This window comes from Perca flavescens, chromosome 19 (genome assembly GCF_004354835.1).
Source record: "Perca flavescens isolate YP-PL-M2 chromosome 19, PFLA_1.0, whole genome shotgun sequence".
NCBI classification, from domain to species: Eukaryota; Metazoa; Chordata; class Actinopteri; order Perciformes; family Percidae; genus Perca; species Perca flavescens.
Window position 1 is genome coordinate 23,043,536 of NC_041349.1, and position 14,226 is coordinate 23,057,761.

At 40.1% G+C, this 14,226-nt stretch overlaps 1 protein-coding gene across 2 annotated transcripts in view; it reads left to right on the forward strand.

The window, feature by feature from the left end:
* The window catches only part of LOC114545488 (serine/threonine-protein phosphatase 2B catalytic subunit alpha isoform), a 64,591-nt gene that overhangs the window by 33,615 nt on the left and 16,750 nt on the right, over nucleotides 1-14,226 (forward strand). For both annotated transcript variants that reach the window (XM_028563774.1, XM_028563776.1), the window contains exons 3-8: nucleotides 5,288-5,412; nucleotides 5,966-6,077; nucleotides 6,537-6,682; nucleotides 7,538-7,677; nucleotides 11,141-11,218; nucleotides 12,266-12,360. In XM_028563774.1, the coding sequence (XP_028419575.1) occupies nucleotides 5,288-5,412; nucleotides 5,966-6,077; nucleotides 6,537-6,682; nucleotides 7,538-7,677; nucleotides 11,141-11,218; nucleotides 12,266-12,360 (696 nt within the window). The remainder of the gene's footprint in view (nucleotides 1-5,287; nucleotides 5,413-5,965; nucleotides 6,078-6,536; nucleotides 6,683-7,537; nucleotides 7,678-11,140; nucleotides 11,219-12,265; nucleotides 12,361-14,226) is intronic.

Sequence of the window (14,226 nt, forward strand, 5' to 3'; positions counted from 1 at the left end):
TAACGCCAGATGAATCACTTGGATTGCCTAGTTGTGTTTTCACTTTTCATCCTGATGTTGAGTAGTACATTAACACTTAATGTGAATAGGTAATGGTGGCCAGGATGAAAAAAACTGGATATTACAAAAACAATATCTGCAAAGAGTGTCCTTTTGCTTTAATTGCCGTTTCTTTTTATAGTTGTACGCTTGGGTTTTAATGCAGCTTTTGCAGAAGCAGGTTTTAGTATCCTTCGAGTGTCAGACAAATGCATGGTTTACCCCAATTCAAACTTCATTCAAAAAGTTAAATTAGCTTTTTACTTCACCACCCAAGTAAACCAGGTATTTGAATCACAATTTAAATAACCACACGCACATTCTTTGAAGCGTAAATGAGACCACGTCACCAATGTTTCTCTGAATTTGTCATTACTCAACAAATCGCCACATAAAGGTCAAAAGATGAAGCACAATAAATTTTAAATTTTAGGCCTTTGTTGACAGGACAGCCGAAGAAATGAAAGGGGAGAGAGAGGGTGAAGGACATGCAGCAAAGGGCCGCAGGTCTGAGTCAAACCCGGGCCTGCTGCGTCGAGGAGTAAACTTCCACACATCCTCCACAGCTACTGAGCCATCCGGACGCCCAGTGACCACAGACTTTAACCTAACTGATTTTTATTACAGAATATGATATTTACATGGCCTGGGATGAATTTTAAGTGCAGGCTGCTTACAGAAACCTATTGTTGATTTAAAAACAAATTAGAGGGATTGGTTTTGTAAAGACTGACATAACATGGGAGGCATGCTAATATAGAGTAACTAGTACATACAGTTAATGAGCCAATAAATAAGCATTAACCAAACACTAGCTACAATTTAAGTTCTCTTCATTCAAGCATTGTTGGGGCCATTTTTGCTCCAATAAATAAATTTCTCAGGAACCTAACAACCAGTCTAAAATAAACCAGCGCTACATGTTTGTACTTGACTTGATTGCAAAAGGGAGTAAGGACATCTTAGAAATCATCTCTAGAAATCGGACACAAATAACAAGGCTCCATTCTGAAGTTGGTCCCCACTGTGGATTTAAACAGTTACACGGTGTGGATTTAATAAAAGAGAAATGGTAAAGCGGAGGTTTACGATACAGTCGAGAAGAGCAGATTCTCAGAGCCGTCTCACGAGGCTCGTAACTTGAGATAATTGCTCTCCAACGTTGTCCTCCAGCTCCCACTAATTGGGTATCTCTCTGAAAGATGTTTTTTTTCACAGGCTCCTATTGTAATTCTTCCTGCTAGATACAGCGACAAACAGCCTCGCGAAAAGAAAGTCTGTGTCCTTTTTCAAATTGGATTTCAATCTATTCACCCTGTTGTTAATTACTTAATTAGCCAATTGCTTAAAGAATAGATGAATTGCGGCACTTTGGCATCAAACACGGATGCCATGCTTATCGTTGCTGTCACTGCCATAGTGTTCGCATTTGATATCGCTGATTTTTGTCGTCGTGCTGTCTCTTTATTACAGCTCTCAGGTAAACAAAGGTGACTTTTCAAACTTGTTTACTGAAGTGGAAAGGCCTTATGTCAGTTAAGCCGGTGAGTGTTAATTGGTGGTTGATGGCTATATAGATTTAATTCTGTGCAGTAAATGTCTTTGCATTTGCCCACAATGCCAGCAGTCATGGGCAAACCTTATTATATTAGACACCTTTTGACAGCCTTTAAATGAAATGGGAAGCATTGCATTAAGAAAATACAATGAACCTACAATTAAGACCTAAACCCATCATTTAAAAAAGCATGAAAACCATTGCAACAGTAATTACAACTAATTCAGGCTTATTTCGTCTAATTAAGAGTAGAGATGTTCCGATACCGGTATCGGCTCCGATACTGCCTAAAACGCTGGTATCAGTATCGGGAAATACTGGAGTTTATGCACCGATCCGATACCACGTAATAAAGCCCTAAAGAAAATCTACGTTAAATTAGTTTTTTTATGTTCTTTTTCCGTTATAACTGATTGTCAAACTGGAGAATAAAAGAAAGTTCTGTGGCATTCATTGTTTGTATTTGTTCATGTTTCACAAAGAGTTTAACCTGAGCCAGACCGACAACAAAGATAGAAATCATATCACATCCATACAGGGATAGTAGTATACAGCTGTTAAAACATAATGAAATATATGACACTCTGGTATCGGATCGGTACTCTGTATCGGCCGATACGCAAGTTCAGGTATCGGAATCGGTATCGGGAATCAAAAAAGTGGTATCGGGCCATCTCTAATAAAGAGTCTTTACAGCATCAGTAAATTGGCCTGATAAAAAGAACAGCGCTGAAAATGAATAAAGAGAATAAAAGTTGTTTTCAAGCCAGGTTTCAATCCAGCTTCACTGCATAAGACCTTTTTTTTCCCGTTCTTTTTTGCATTCATTGTCAATAAAAACGATTTGTGTCTTGAAAATTTCAATAACAATGTTTCCAAAACATCAAAATACAATTTGTCTGAATATTTGGACAAAATATAATAAACATTACTATGAACATTAACACAACATTAAGATTGATTTATATATTGATTTATTTTATTATTCATCACCAGCTGTGTGGATAAATATTGTTCAGGATCCACAGTTGAGCTTTCAGGTACTGCTTTACCCTTACAAAGGCTCATGTGTTTAAATGCAGAGAAATACACTGCATGCAGATGAATGCAGATTTTATAGGCAAACCTCCACAGCACCGCAGAGGAAGGTCTGACTAGTCCACACAGCATTCCGGGATGGGAGAAAAACGTGCTCTGGTTTATTGGCATTTCTTTAAACCAATCACAATCGTCATGGGCGGTGCTAAGCGCCGCACGGACCAACGGCGCCTCTGCAAAATAGCCTCAGGAAGGAACTTGTTTTGGTGGAACACGTGTACGTTCAAAAGTTCAGAAAACTCAGATTGGACAGATGGTCTAGGTAGCTGTCTGGATTTACCCTGCAGAGATCCGAGGAGCAGTTAACCAGAAGTCCTCATAAATCGACCGGAATTAAATTTCCAACACAAATAAAGCGGAAGGTAACTGACATCCGGCCGAAAAGAGTGTCATCCGGCGAAATTTTCCAGCGGCAACAGAGCAGTCCCAGAAGTGGAACTTCGTGGATATAGACTAGGTACACTGTTACACACAAAGTCCAAATTTAACAGTGAAATGATTTGTAACCAGTCCTGGAGCTATCAATCTTTTTTTTTTTTTTTTTTTTTTTTTTTTTTAACCTTGAAGTCTACTTTTAAAAGGAATTGCTGTTCTGCTATCGCATAAACTACTAAGTTGAATAAATGTAATTATTATGCTAATTTGTTTTAATGTTCTGTGGTTAAAATCTAATTTTATTTATGCTGAGAAATCCCAGAATGGAACCATGGTCCAAAAGGTGTGTCAGCTGGGAGCCACCAACGAGGAGCTTTGTCAATATTAAATAAGTTCAGCTGTAGTGGACCCTTTGAACCAACCTTTAGAGTATCTACAAAATTGACCAAAGGCTGTTAAATCGGGTGACCTCCCATGCGCCCTGTGAGCTAATGGTGGTGGCCTTTGCTCCCCTTGTTTCCCCAGAGAGTAACGGAGCACAGGGATAGGAAGCCAATCCAGTTTGAGTGAGTTGCGGTTCCTGATTTCTGACGCAGATGGGTTTGTCTCAGACCACTCCCTTGGTGCTATTTAACTGCTGCAACGCTGTTAGTAGCTGTACAGAATGGATATGACACAAGCTAAATTTAACAGTGGTGCTGAATATACTGGAATTCCTGGAAATACCGGTGGGGACTGTCAGTGCTATGAGGACGAAGTAAAAGTATTCTCAGAAATGATCCCACTGTTCCAAGAACCCAAACCACTCGCAGATCCACTTCAACATATGCCATAGGACATATTGGACTCCTCAGAAGAGATGTGTCTCAAAAGTCATTCCTACGTCTTGTTGCACGTTCTGTCAACCTGAACAAACTGGAACTTTCCTGCACATGGTAGACTGCACACTGGGAGTGTGAACAGGTGCATGAGTTTTGGAATAAAACAACAACAATAATATCTGATCTGATAGGATGTTGAATTCCTACTGACCCGATTGTTTTGTTACTCAATGACGACTCTAAATTACATCTGCCCGAGAGACAAAAGAAAGTTTGGTTAGCCGGCTCAAACGTAACCAAGAAAATGATAGCTCAGCGCTGGCCGTGGGGGGTGGGAGAAGGGGGTTGTTCCTGTTCAAGTGTGTTTTTGTTCTGATGTTTAAAATTAAAAAAATGATCTTCAAAAAAAATTATCTGTTTGTAATTGCTATGACAAGCCAGATTTGTAATCGCAGTTAACAGTACGTGTCAAGAAATGGATACAACTGAAAGCTTTCCAATTGTTTCAGCCAATGAACTTTCAGTGTATTTGGCAAGGATAGGTGTGTTCAAATTACGAGCCAGTTGAAACGCCTCAAGGTTATAAAGAGGCTGAAAGAGGATGTGGTGGAAAAGCAAGGCATGAAAATGCACACTGAAGCCAGTTCTTGTGATTCCATTCCATATTGGACAACCAGTTTATAATGTGCACTTAAGGATTGGCCATTTATGATAGTTGAGCTTGTAGGAAGATTGCAAAAACACTCAACAACAAGTTTGACGGATTGTGTTTGTGATGTGATTCATATGCATCTAACCATACTGAACTGATATTCTAACATGCATCTGCTGCCATAGATACTCAAGGTTCAATGCCTGGTACAGACTGCAATTTGCAATTATATTCCCATTTTTAATTGTTTTTTTTGAATGGATTCAGATTAAAAACATCATTTTAATGAACGTTGAGTTTCTATTTGGTACAAAACCAGCATTGTTTTTATGTTTTTGGTTCTATTCTTTGCATAATTTGTGTGGGCAGTAGAGCTGACGAGGAACAGTGGTCCAACTATAACCATGCCTTTTTCAGTTACAAATGAGAAATTTATATAAATAACTTAAAAATGATATAGTAAACTACCAGATGGAACAGTGCCTTCAATAATTACGAATATATCCACTGAAGTACTGTAGGTTTTTCCAGGATACTCCACATAAGGAGGACGGCCTCTGTGGTCCTATATTCCAGGTTTACTGGGATATCGTGCATTGTCTGATGTCTTCCCATCTGACGGAAAATAGGGAATTAAGCAAATAGCCTCTCGCAGTGTTCTAGAGGCTTTCATCTTCTGTTTCTGAGCTGTAAAAATAGCAGTTCTCCTGATGTGCTTTTGTTCTTCTTTCTGCCTTATTTCAGTGTGTGGAGACATCCATGGGCAGTTCTTTGACCTGATGAAGCTGTTTGAAGTCGGAGGATCACCAGCATCCACGCGCTACCTTTTCCTGGGAGACTACGTTGACAGAGGGTACTTCAGTATTGAAGTGAGTCTGTGTATTTTTTATTTATTTTTTTGTCCTCACGAGGGCCTAATCAAGTGTGACACACTGTGTTTATTAATAGTTTTCTTTGAGCGTAGATCAAATCAGGCTGCAGATATTGGAGTAGTAATATGCTTTTGTTATAACTTCAAATGTAGCCTGGATAGCAAAATTCACCATGTATCCTAGGGTTACGTAGAGAGAGATTTTTAATATAAGGCAAAGTGCATGTAATTCATCTGCGATTGCAGGTTGGAATTTACTTATATATGTATTCATTGCCTGAAACATTATACTTTTATTAATAAAATATATTATAATGGAGTGTGCCGTGCCTGTCCTCTGATGATTCCTCTGAAGGATTGTCCTCTCTTCCAGCAAGCCTGAACCGTGCCACGAAATGTACTGCACGAATGTTTCATTATAAGCAGAATTGCTTGTATTATGCCACTCTGTGAAATTGACAAAGTCTGACTTGATGGTTCATGTTTCCTGTGTTATTTAAAGATGACAAGCTAACTGTTCCCCAATCCTTTTTTCTGCTTCTTTGTTTCAGTGTGTGCTGTACTTGTGGGCCTTAAAGATCCTTTACCCCAAAACACTGTTTTTGCTGCGTGGGAATCATGAATGTAGACATTTAACAGAGTATTTCACATTTAAGCAGGAATGTAAGTAATGTTTTGGCACTTCATTTCTTTCTCTTTTACCTTTAATCTACATTGAGTCTAAGCAGTCTGGTCTGTGAATTTGTCTGTACAGAGTGGAAGGAGAATTGAGTTATTCTTTCTAAAAAAAAAAACGCTGTTTATTATGCATCCAGTTCAGCCATCGACCTCAAACGCTCACTTAAAAGTGCCCTCTAGCCTGGTGCAGGATTCAGTCAGACTTTTGCCATTCTCGATATTTACACTTGTCAGAAGTATTTCTGTTGGACTCGGACAGAGAAAGGGGAAAAAAAAACACAAAAGAGCTGTGAAATTGTGCTGTTTTTAAAATGTGTTTGGGAAGTTTTTTGGCACTTCAGAGAGGCTTTCCGTCCCAGTCTAGCACACTACCCCAATGTATGAGAGCTGTGTTGTTTGACTTGGCCTGCTCTCCTTTCCCTGCCCTTTTTCCCCCCATGACAGGTAGAATTAAGTATTCAGAGAGGGTGTATGACGCATGTATGGACGCCTTCGACTGCCTTCCCCTGGCTGCACTTATGAACCAGCAGTTCCTGTGTGTACACGGAGGACTGTCTCCAGAAATCACAAATCTTGACGACATCAGGAAAGTATGTGTCTGATTCGAGACCATTTTCTTTATAATTTCATAAAGCTACAGTTTGTGTGTGTGTGTGTGTGTGTGTCTGTCTGTCTGTGTCTGTTTATAACAGCAGGTGGCCGTTAATAGCTATAAATATACAATCAAAGCTTCCTGTGCGCCTCATGTATTTTCTGCATTCATTCAAAGTTAATGAGGAAAACACTGTATTCGTTTTAGCATGATGTGCTGTGAAAATAACAACCTTAGTTGCAATGCATGAAGTGATTCTCCCAGATGTGTCTCAAACACTGCTCAGGACTTGGACATGAGGGAATGTAAGCACCGGGTCTGGTCTGGTCTTCACTCTGATTAAAAAATGTTAAAGAGTCGGATCCTGCCTTCAAACTAATTCAATAATTCCAAATGGATTTTGTGGCTGCAATCAGAGGGCATGCATAATAGAATTTGCTCTATTGAAGTGTCCATCATGCTACCCATCCAGTAATCCACAAGCTTTTGTTTGAGAAAGAGCCACCCTTGGCTGAAAGCAAAGCCATTTATGGTCATTCCTCCTAAAGAATGGTTGCTATTGAGTTAAAAAAAAAAAGAACTGAACGTACTGAAAGACGAGCGCTGTCTTTGACACGTCATCCATACTATATATTCTAAACACTCCACTCCTTTCTACCTCGAATATAATTTAAAATCACTTCAGCGAACATATTAGTTGGTGTCACGGTTTAATTATGGTCATGGCAGCAGCAGCAGCGAACGTGCCTCTCACACAGAGAGCAAAGATATTTTCTCTGCAGCAGTATGCACGCTCCATGCGCAATTTTCCAGTCAAACAGGCTGACAAGAGTCCTAACTTTTTCTTCCACAGCTAGACAGATTCAAAGAGCCCCCAGCATACGGACCGATGTGCGATCTGCTGTGGTCCGACCCCCTGGAAGACTTTGGGAACGAGAAGAGCCAAGAGCATTTCACACACAACACAGTGCGAGGCTGTTCCTACTTCTACAGGTGAGTGTTCTGTCTCAGACGGTTAGAGAGTAATCTGATGTTTTATAACATTGCTGCTTTAGAAAAAAAAAAAAATTACTTCTTTGGAAAGGATTCCTGCCAACAGCCGGATAGATAACAGCTTTTATTTACTACTAGCATCAAATGGCATCTGCAGTGTTCGGTCTATATAACTCATTGGACCGTGGAATTAAAAACATATCTGTGTTTCAAAAAGCTCATATTCTAATCAGGTGTTCTGACTGCGGTTAGGAAAAATCATCTACTGATTAGTTTTGGCTGTGCTATCTGAGATTTTTAATACAATTAACATTTTTATAACCTAAAGACAGGTATGGAAGTTGCTGAAGTACTTTGACAATCATAAACAAATGTTTTAAAAACTCATCTTGTCAAAAAGATGATACATCAAGAAACCCTGCTGCCAAAATTTTTTTTTCTCATCTCTTCATTTTCTTACCTCTGCAATTCCTTGACCGTGAGTAGGACGGCAACAGTACGTACAGAGCAATCACAAAGTCTCCTCCTTAGACCCTCGCCAGTGTTTATGTAACCCATTTACCTCCAATTGAGCTAAGTAACTGAACAAACCAGAGGAAATGCTCGGAGCAGGCAGCTCACACTGTCACAAAATGTAATGAACTGGCACATTACCACAAGGCACGGTCCTGTCTCTAAATGCGTTCGGCGCTCCCACCACTCATTATGGCCGAAGCAACGCTTACTTGGCCCCGGCGACTCGGGCAAGCCAGCAGAAGTACTCCGAAATGTCCTGAGGCTCCTGATTTGCATTTTCTCTTTTTGTTTCTCTTTTTTTTTTTCAATAACAGGTGTTTCATAACTACTGACTTAATAGTATTTTAATGTCCGTGCTTCGAAAATGAACTCCCCATACTGCTGTTGTAGTGCATTTGTGAGGACCTGATCATCTTTACATCTTCATGTGAGCCATTAACACTGGAGATCCACAACGCTCATGTTGTCACTTAACTGAAGAGAGACCCAACAACGAGAATGTTATGTAATGTTAGGTATGTGGCCTTTTTACCTCAAACGACTGGTTTTGACTGTGTTGTAGCAGTATCCTGGGCAGCCCTCTGCCATTCGGTTCAAATTCCTCTGCAGTCTTGTTTTCATCAGTGTCCCTCACTTCATCTGCCCAGGGCATGGTCGCTAATTGGCACCACGCTGGCATTCAGGATTTACGAGACAGTTTAAGCCAGACGGAGGGAGAGCCATTCCTCAACACCCCTCCCCAAAAACCATCAGCTTCTTTGTTGCTTCTGTCTTTCAGCAACCAATAATTTCCCCCAGCGCCATAGGAACGCTCGTAACTCTTTTACAAACGCAACTCAGGCATGAAATTGCACATGTTTCGAATATGGTTGCTTTCATTTTAGCCTCCACTCAGCAGTGTAGAGGAATCAGCCTAAAGTGATTATCCTTTTTTTTTTTTTTCATTTTTCATTGGTGTTAATCCAAGCTAATGATATTTAACCAACATTAAAAGCTTTTATTTTAACATAGCCACTTTAAAGATTAAAGATAAGATTAAAACGCGATAAAACTCATTTTTTGCACAACTCCTCATGTTGTCCAAGGAGCTCATTAACATCTGTGCCATGTTGTTGGACAAAAAAAAAGAAAAAAACTAGGCCAAAATGTGTCTTGTCTAGCGAACGGCTCCATATGGCATGCATCTACATCTGCTGCAGGAAATCGAGTGAGAAAAAAAACCAAAACATTTATTCCTAATTTCTCCCCCCAAAACTCATTGCATTTTTAATTCTGTCTCGGCAACCACTCCCTCCTTTTCACACCCCTCCCAGCAGATGTTTTGTTGTGATTGTCAGGAATGCATGTGTTCTCATGCCTTACATGATGGGTTTTCACCCAATTTAAATTTAGAATAATTGACCTCTGCACCAATCATGGTATCTGAGCATGCATACAAAAACAAGCCAGTCAAATTAAAGTGAATTTACTTATAGAACACTTTTATTACAAGCCTGCCCCCAAATGATAATAGTCTACTCTTGTCAATCAAACCAAAACTCCACAGCAGTCAGCACAGTCATCATAAAAACCTCAGCAGTGTTTTGCGTTGATTATAGAGACAGAATTGTGTCCAAAAACCAGCTAGTTTGGTTGTACAGCATTTTCTTGGGAAAAAAAAACAACAACACATCTCTTGTTACTTTTCCCGAGAGGTCGTAAGCCAAAATGTTTAGTTTAGTTTTGATTGCTTCATGTGGGAGTTGTTCATTGTTGTGCTCTGATTTTTGCATGGGCGTTGAGCTAGGATTACAGAACTTAATACAAAATCACAACCTGTTCCTATTTTTTTTTTGTGTGTGTGTGGTATTTTGGGATTGTTTTATAATTGTTTTTTTGTTTTTAACTGGTTAGAATTACCACTGATCAAAGTAATCACAATGACAAAGGCTTGACATTACACATTGTAATGGAGATGCCCTAAATCATCCCTATTGCTGGAAAAGCTGCAAGTGACTTTGTTTTTTGTTTTTTTAGCTCCTGTTGTTATTATTGTTGCAAAAATCCTCCCACATTCGCTAAGTCAGATGCAAGGCAAAGGTGTCACTCATTCATAGTGAGCTGTCACTCACTTTGTTCATTACACAGCATCCCACGAGTCACAAATCCTGGCGCCCACTGGGGGTTCGAATCATGTTTGTTAGAAGCAGCGCTCAAACATACCGTGGCAATGTCGTTTTTTAATAGCAACTTGTTTTCAGATCGAGAGATTTCACTAAAATGGTGTTTGCCAGTGACTTGTCTTCTGCCTTTCTCATTGTGAGCTAAGAACATTTCCAGTGAAAGCTGGTGCTAAGGAATGAAAGGTTGTGGCATGGAAAACTCTAAAACCATATAGTTGGCAGTAAGTTTTTTTTGCTCTTTCAGCTCACAGACTGAACAGATCAGCATGAGCATAAAACAGGCTTTAACATTCCCCAGCGATTGCCTTTTTTTTTCTTGAAGAAACCGTCTGTTATGAATCATGTGTCATACTTGACATTTTTTTGAGTTTCATTCTGAAATACAAAATCCACCATTTGAGAGGGATCACACCTACTCATCATACGGTATGAAAGCTTGTTTAAAAGTTGAGCATATTGTGGGTTATTATTATTATGAGTCATCATACCTTTGCTGGCAAAAAATGTTTTTGAGTTCCCGTTTTAAATTTCAGGCAAAGTTCAAAATTGAGACAAAAGTCTTCACTTACAGCCAACCTATCAAGGCAATATAGCTCTTCACAAGCCACAGATGGTTTGAAGAACAAATTTAGATTGAACCCAGTGTTGGATATCCACTGTTTGTCTGAGCCAAATCAATAATACCCATGACATATTTAGTTATTTCTATTGATCATTCCTCTTGATCTTACTGGGACTTTTATTGATGTGTGAGTAAACCAAATGTTTGTGTTTTTATTCAACAGCTACCCTGCAGTCTGTGACTTTCTACAACACAATAACTTATTATCTGTCATCCGGGCCCATGAAGCGCAGGATGCTGGGTGAGTGTTGTGGCATTTTGTCTTCTCCCATCACACTGTCACACAGCAGAGTGAGTCAGACCCGGGTATTAAATGAAAAGCTTCCCCAGTGCTCTGTTTTGGTTTTTTTTTTTTTTTTTTTTTTTTTTTTTTTTTGCTCGAGCCTGTCTGGAAAGCCGGGTCGGTGCAGGCTGAACTTTGAGAGAAGTCATGTTAATCCAAGAAATGAAAATGAATCCAGCATGAGTTAGTTGGCCGGATGTGATGTGACAAGTATTATTCATGCAGACCTTGTCAAGAACTGGCTTAAAAGAAAATTGATGGTGAAGTTTTGTCACTATATGTGCTTTACTTCACATTCACACAGTGCTTCTTGACTAGCCAACTCGTCTATTATTCATCAGGAGCTATCAGTTCACCCTGGGTTTCTAACAAAGGCACTGGAAGGCCTCTTTGAAAAGTTGGGGGTTTTTTATTTTTCAAACGGGCAGGTGGGTGGATGTGTCGTGCTGATCTCCCTCTTAGCGAGGTTAAAGCAGTGGGATGCACAGCACACAGTTGTTTACCATTGCACTCCCACAGTGTGCTCACATGGGACACCTCGCCACGTCTCCGATGAGGTTGCTGCCCCAAGCCACCTTAGACCACACATACAATAATGTTGTTGAGTTCCATCTGTTTTTGTTGGCACCTTTTCTTTTTTTTTTTTTTTTTTTTTTTTATTTTTAATCTGTACTGTAAATAGTTGATGCAAGGTGTGGTGCCACAAACAAATCATCCAAATTAAGTACTTCCTTTACCTAAAGCTCGATTCCATTCCAAGTATCCAAACCACCAAACGCAGCACAGACACTCGCTGGGAGATCAGAGCCGTTGGGTTTGAATGCTGAGTCGATTCAGTGCGATAACTACCCCAGGGCATGTTTCACATAGGGATTTACTCTTCTGAGGCCATCATCATCATCAGGCTAATCATTTCCCGAGGGTTGAACACCAATGATTAATCCATGAGTAAAAATAGTGTAATGGTTTACTAATCCTTACCTCTCCTTTTGAACGTTGGACCAGATACCGCATGTACAGAAAGAGTCAGACCACTGGCTTCCCGTCCCTCATCACCATCTTCTCTGCACCCAACTACCTAGATGTCTACAACAACAAAGGTAAGGAGGAGGAATACTTCATTTTCAAGCTTCAGTGGCTCATAACGTGAATACCACAGTGTCATATTTATGAGTTTCCTCATGGTGACACATCACATTTACAAGACAGGTGGTTCAGGGTTTAAGGATCACCGTTGCTCTCAGAGTTGTGCATTTAATTACAGCATTGGGACATTCCTAAATGCTTCTTTTCATGCCATTTTGATATCACAACAGGAAGGTAATTAATAACGTAATCTGCAATAGAAGGGAGCTTTCATTCATGTTATTAGTGACACATATGCTGTTCCTGCAATAACAAGTAAAAAATATGTGCATTGCAAAACAAAGCCAGCCTGTTTTAGCTGTGGTTTAGTCCACTTACTCCTGAGAAAGATCTCTGTGTTTTGCTTGTTTTTGACTCTCTTCACTTTGGCTCTTCATCACTTTGCACTGGGCAAGTACCATACATTTGGTCATTTTTAACCAGGATTTTATATCCGGAAGATTATGAGAGTTTGATGACTCAATTAGAAAACCGGCAAACCAAAACAAAGGAGCTGAAAGTGACTGAAAGTTGCACTGGAGAAACTGGAGTGTTGATTCTGAGTGGGACAGTTGGTACTAACAACCTTTTTATATTATGGGAGACCTTTGTTTTAACGTCAATATCAACTATATTGCTTAATGGAGTTTTAAAAGGCTTGCCTTGTCTTTTATTGGAAGTTATTGTGTGTAATTGTGTTAACAGACCTAGTTTCCACTAGTTTATATTTAATCCGAAATGGTAAAAAGGTCTTCAGGAGTCATACGTTTCACTTATACAGTGTATTGGACAACCATTTTACCCCATATCCATTGTAGACAACATTTTGGTTGCAGTGTTGCATTTGACAATTGTTCAATGGAAAAAATCTCTGCGACTGCTGATTTTGGTGAGGTCAGCTCAGGGATGAAGCTGGTGAAGAACTGAAATGGCCTGGTGCCGGTTGACTTGGCACCTGGTGGCGCCCGATGCTGTGCTACAGTGCCCACGCAGCAAGATGGGCTTGCCTTTGTGCTGTGAGTCAGCACTTTTCCCGGGAGAACAGACAGTATCTGCTTCGGCTGTGGGGGCATGTTTGAATGGAGGCGGCAGTGGGCAAACCACAGGAAATGGAAATGGGAAGGAAAGAGTGATGGTGATGGTGCTCGCTGTTTTGCAATTCCCCCGGTGATGGAATGCCATAACAGAGCTTTATACCGCAGTGCTGCTGGTGTGAGTTATTACACAAGGGAGTGAGGGTTGTCCTTTTCGGTTTCCATTTGGCCCAGTTGCACGTGTGTTTCTTTGAGTTAAGATAAGGTCTCATTTGTTTACTCTTTTCCCCATGAAATGCCTCCATGCCTCCTTCTCTGCACAATAAGGATAGTCAAGAAACAGCATGGCAGTTTGCCTATCTGCATCGTTGTTTATTATTAGGACCCCATTTGTTCCATGCCAATTAATCTTCCGAGGGCTCATAGTCAACACAGCACAACACAAACAAACAAAGTGATGTGAAGCACATGTTTTTAGTTTTGGCAGCCAATTGCCTGGCAAATCATTTGCACCTTTCAAGCTCAATATGGAACAGTCAGATTTATGGGTAATGATTTGGTCTGCACCCTGTTCTTAGCTGCTACTGGCTGACCTTCAGTTGATAAAATGCCTCCCAGAGCAAGAGTGGTTATCAGAAAGAAAACGATTACTCTTGTGTTTGTTTTTAGAGCTGACTTCATTTAGGCACACGTCTACATCTTACCTGGCAGGACTACATGTTCTTTATTTCTCTCATTATTCACTGTCTGCTTGAAAATGAGACCCACTTTTCTCTTCGCCTAAATCTGTCATAAAGTGGCAAGATT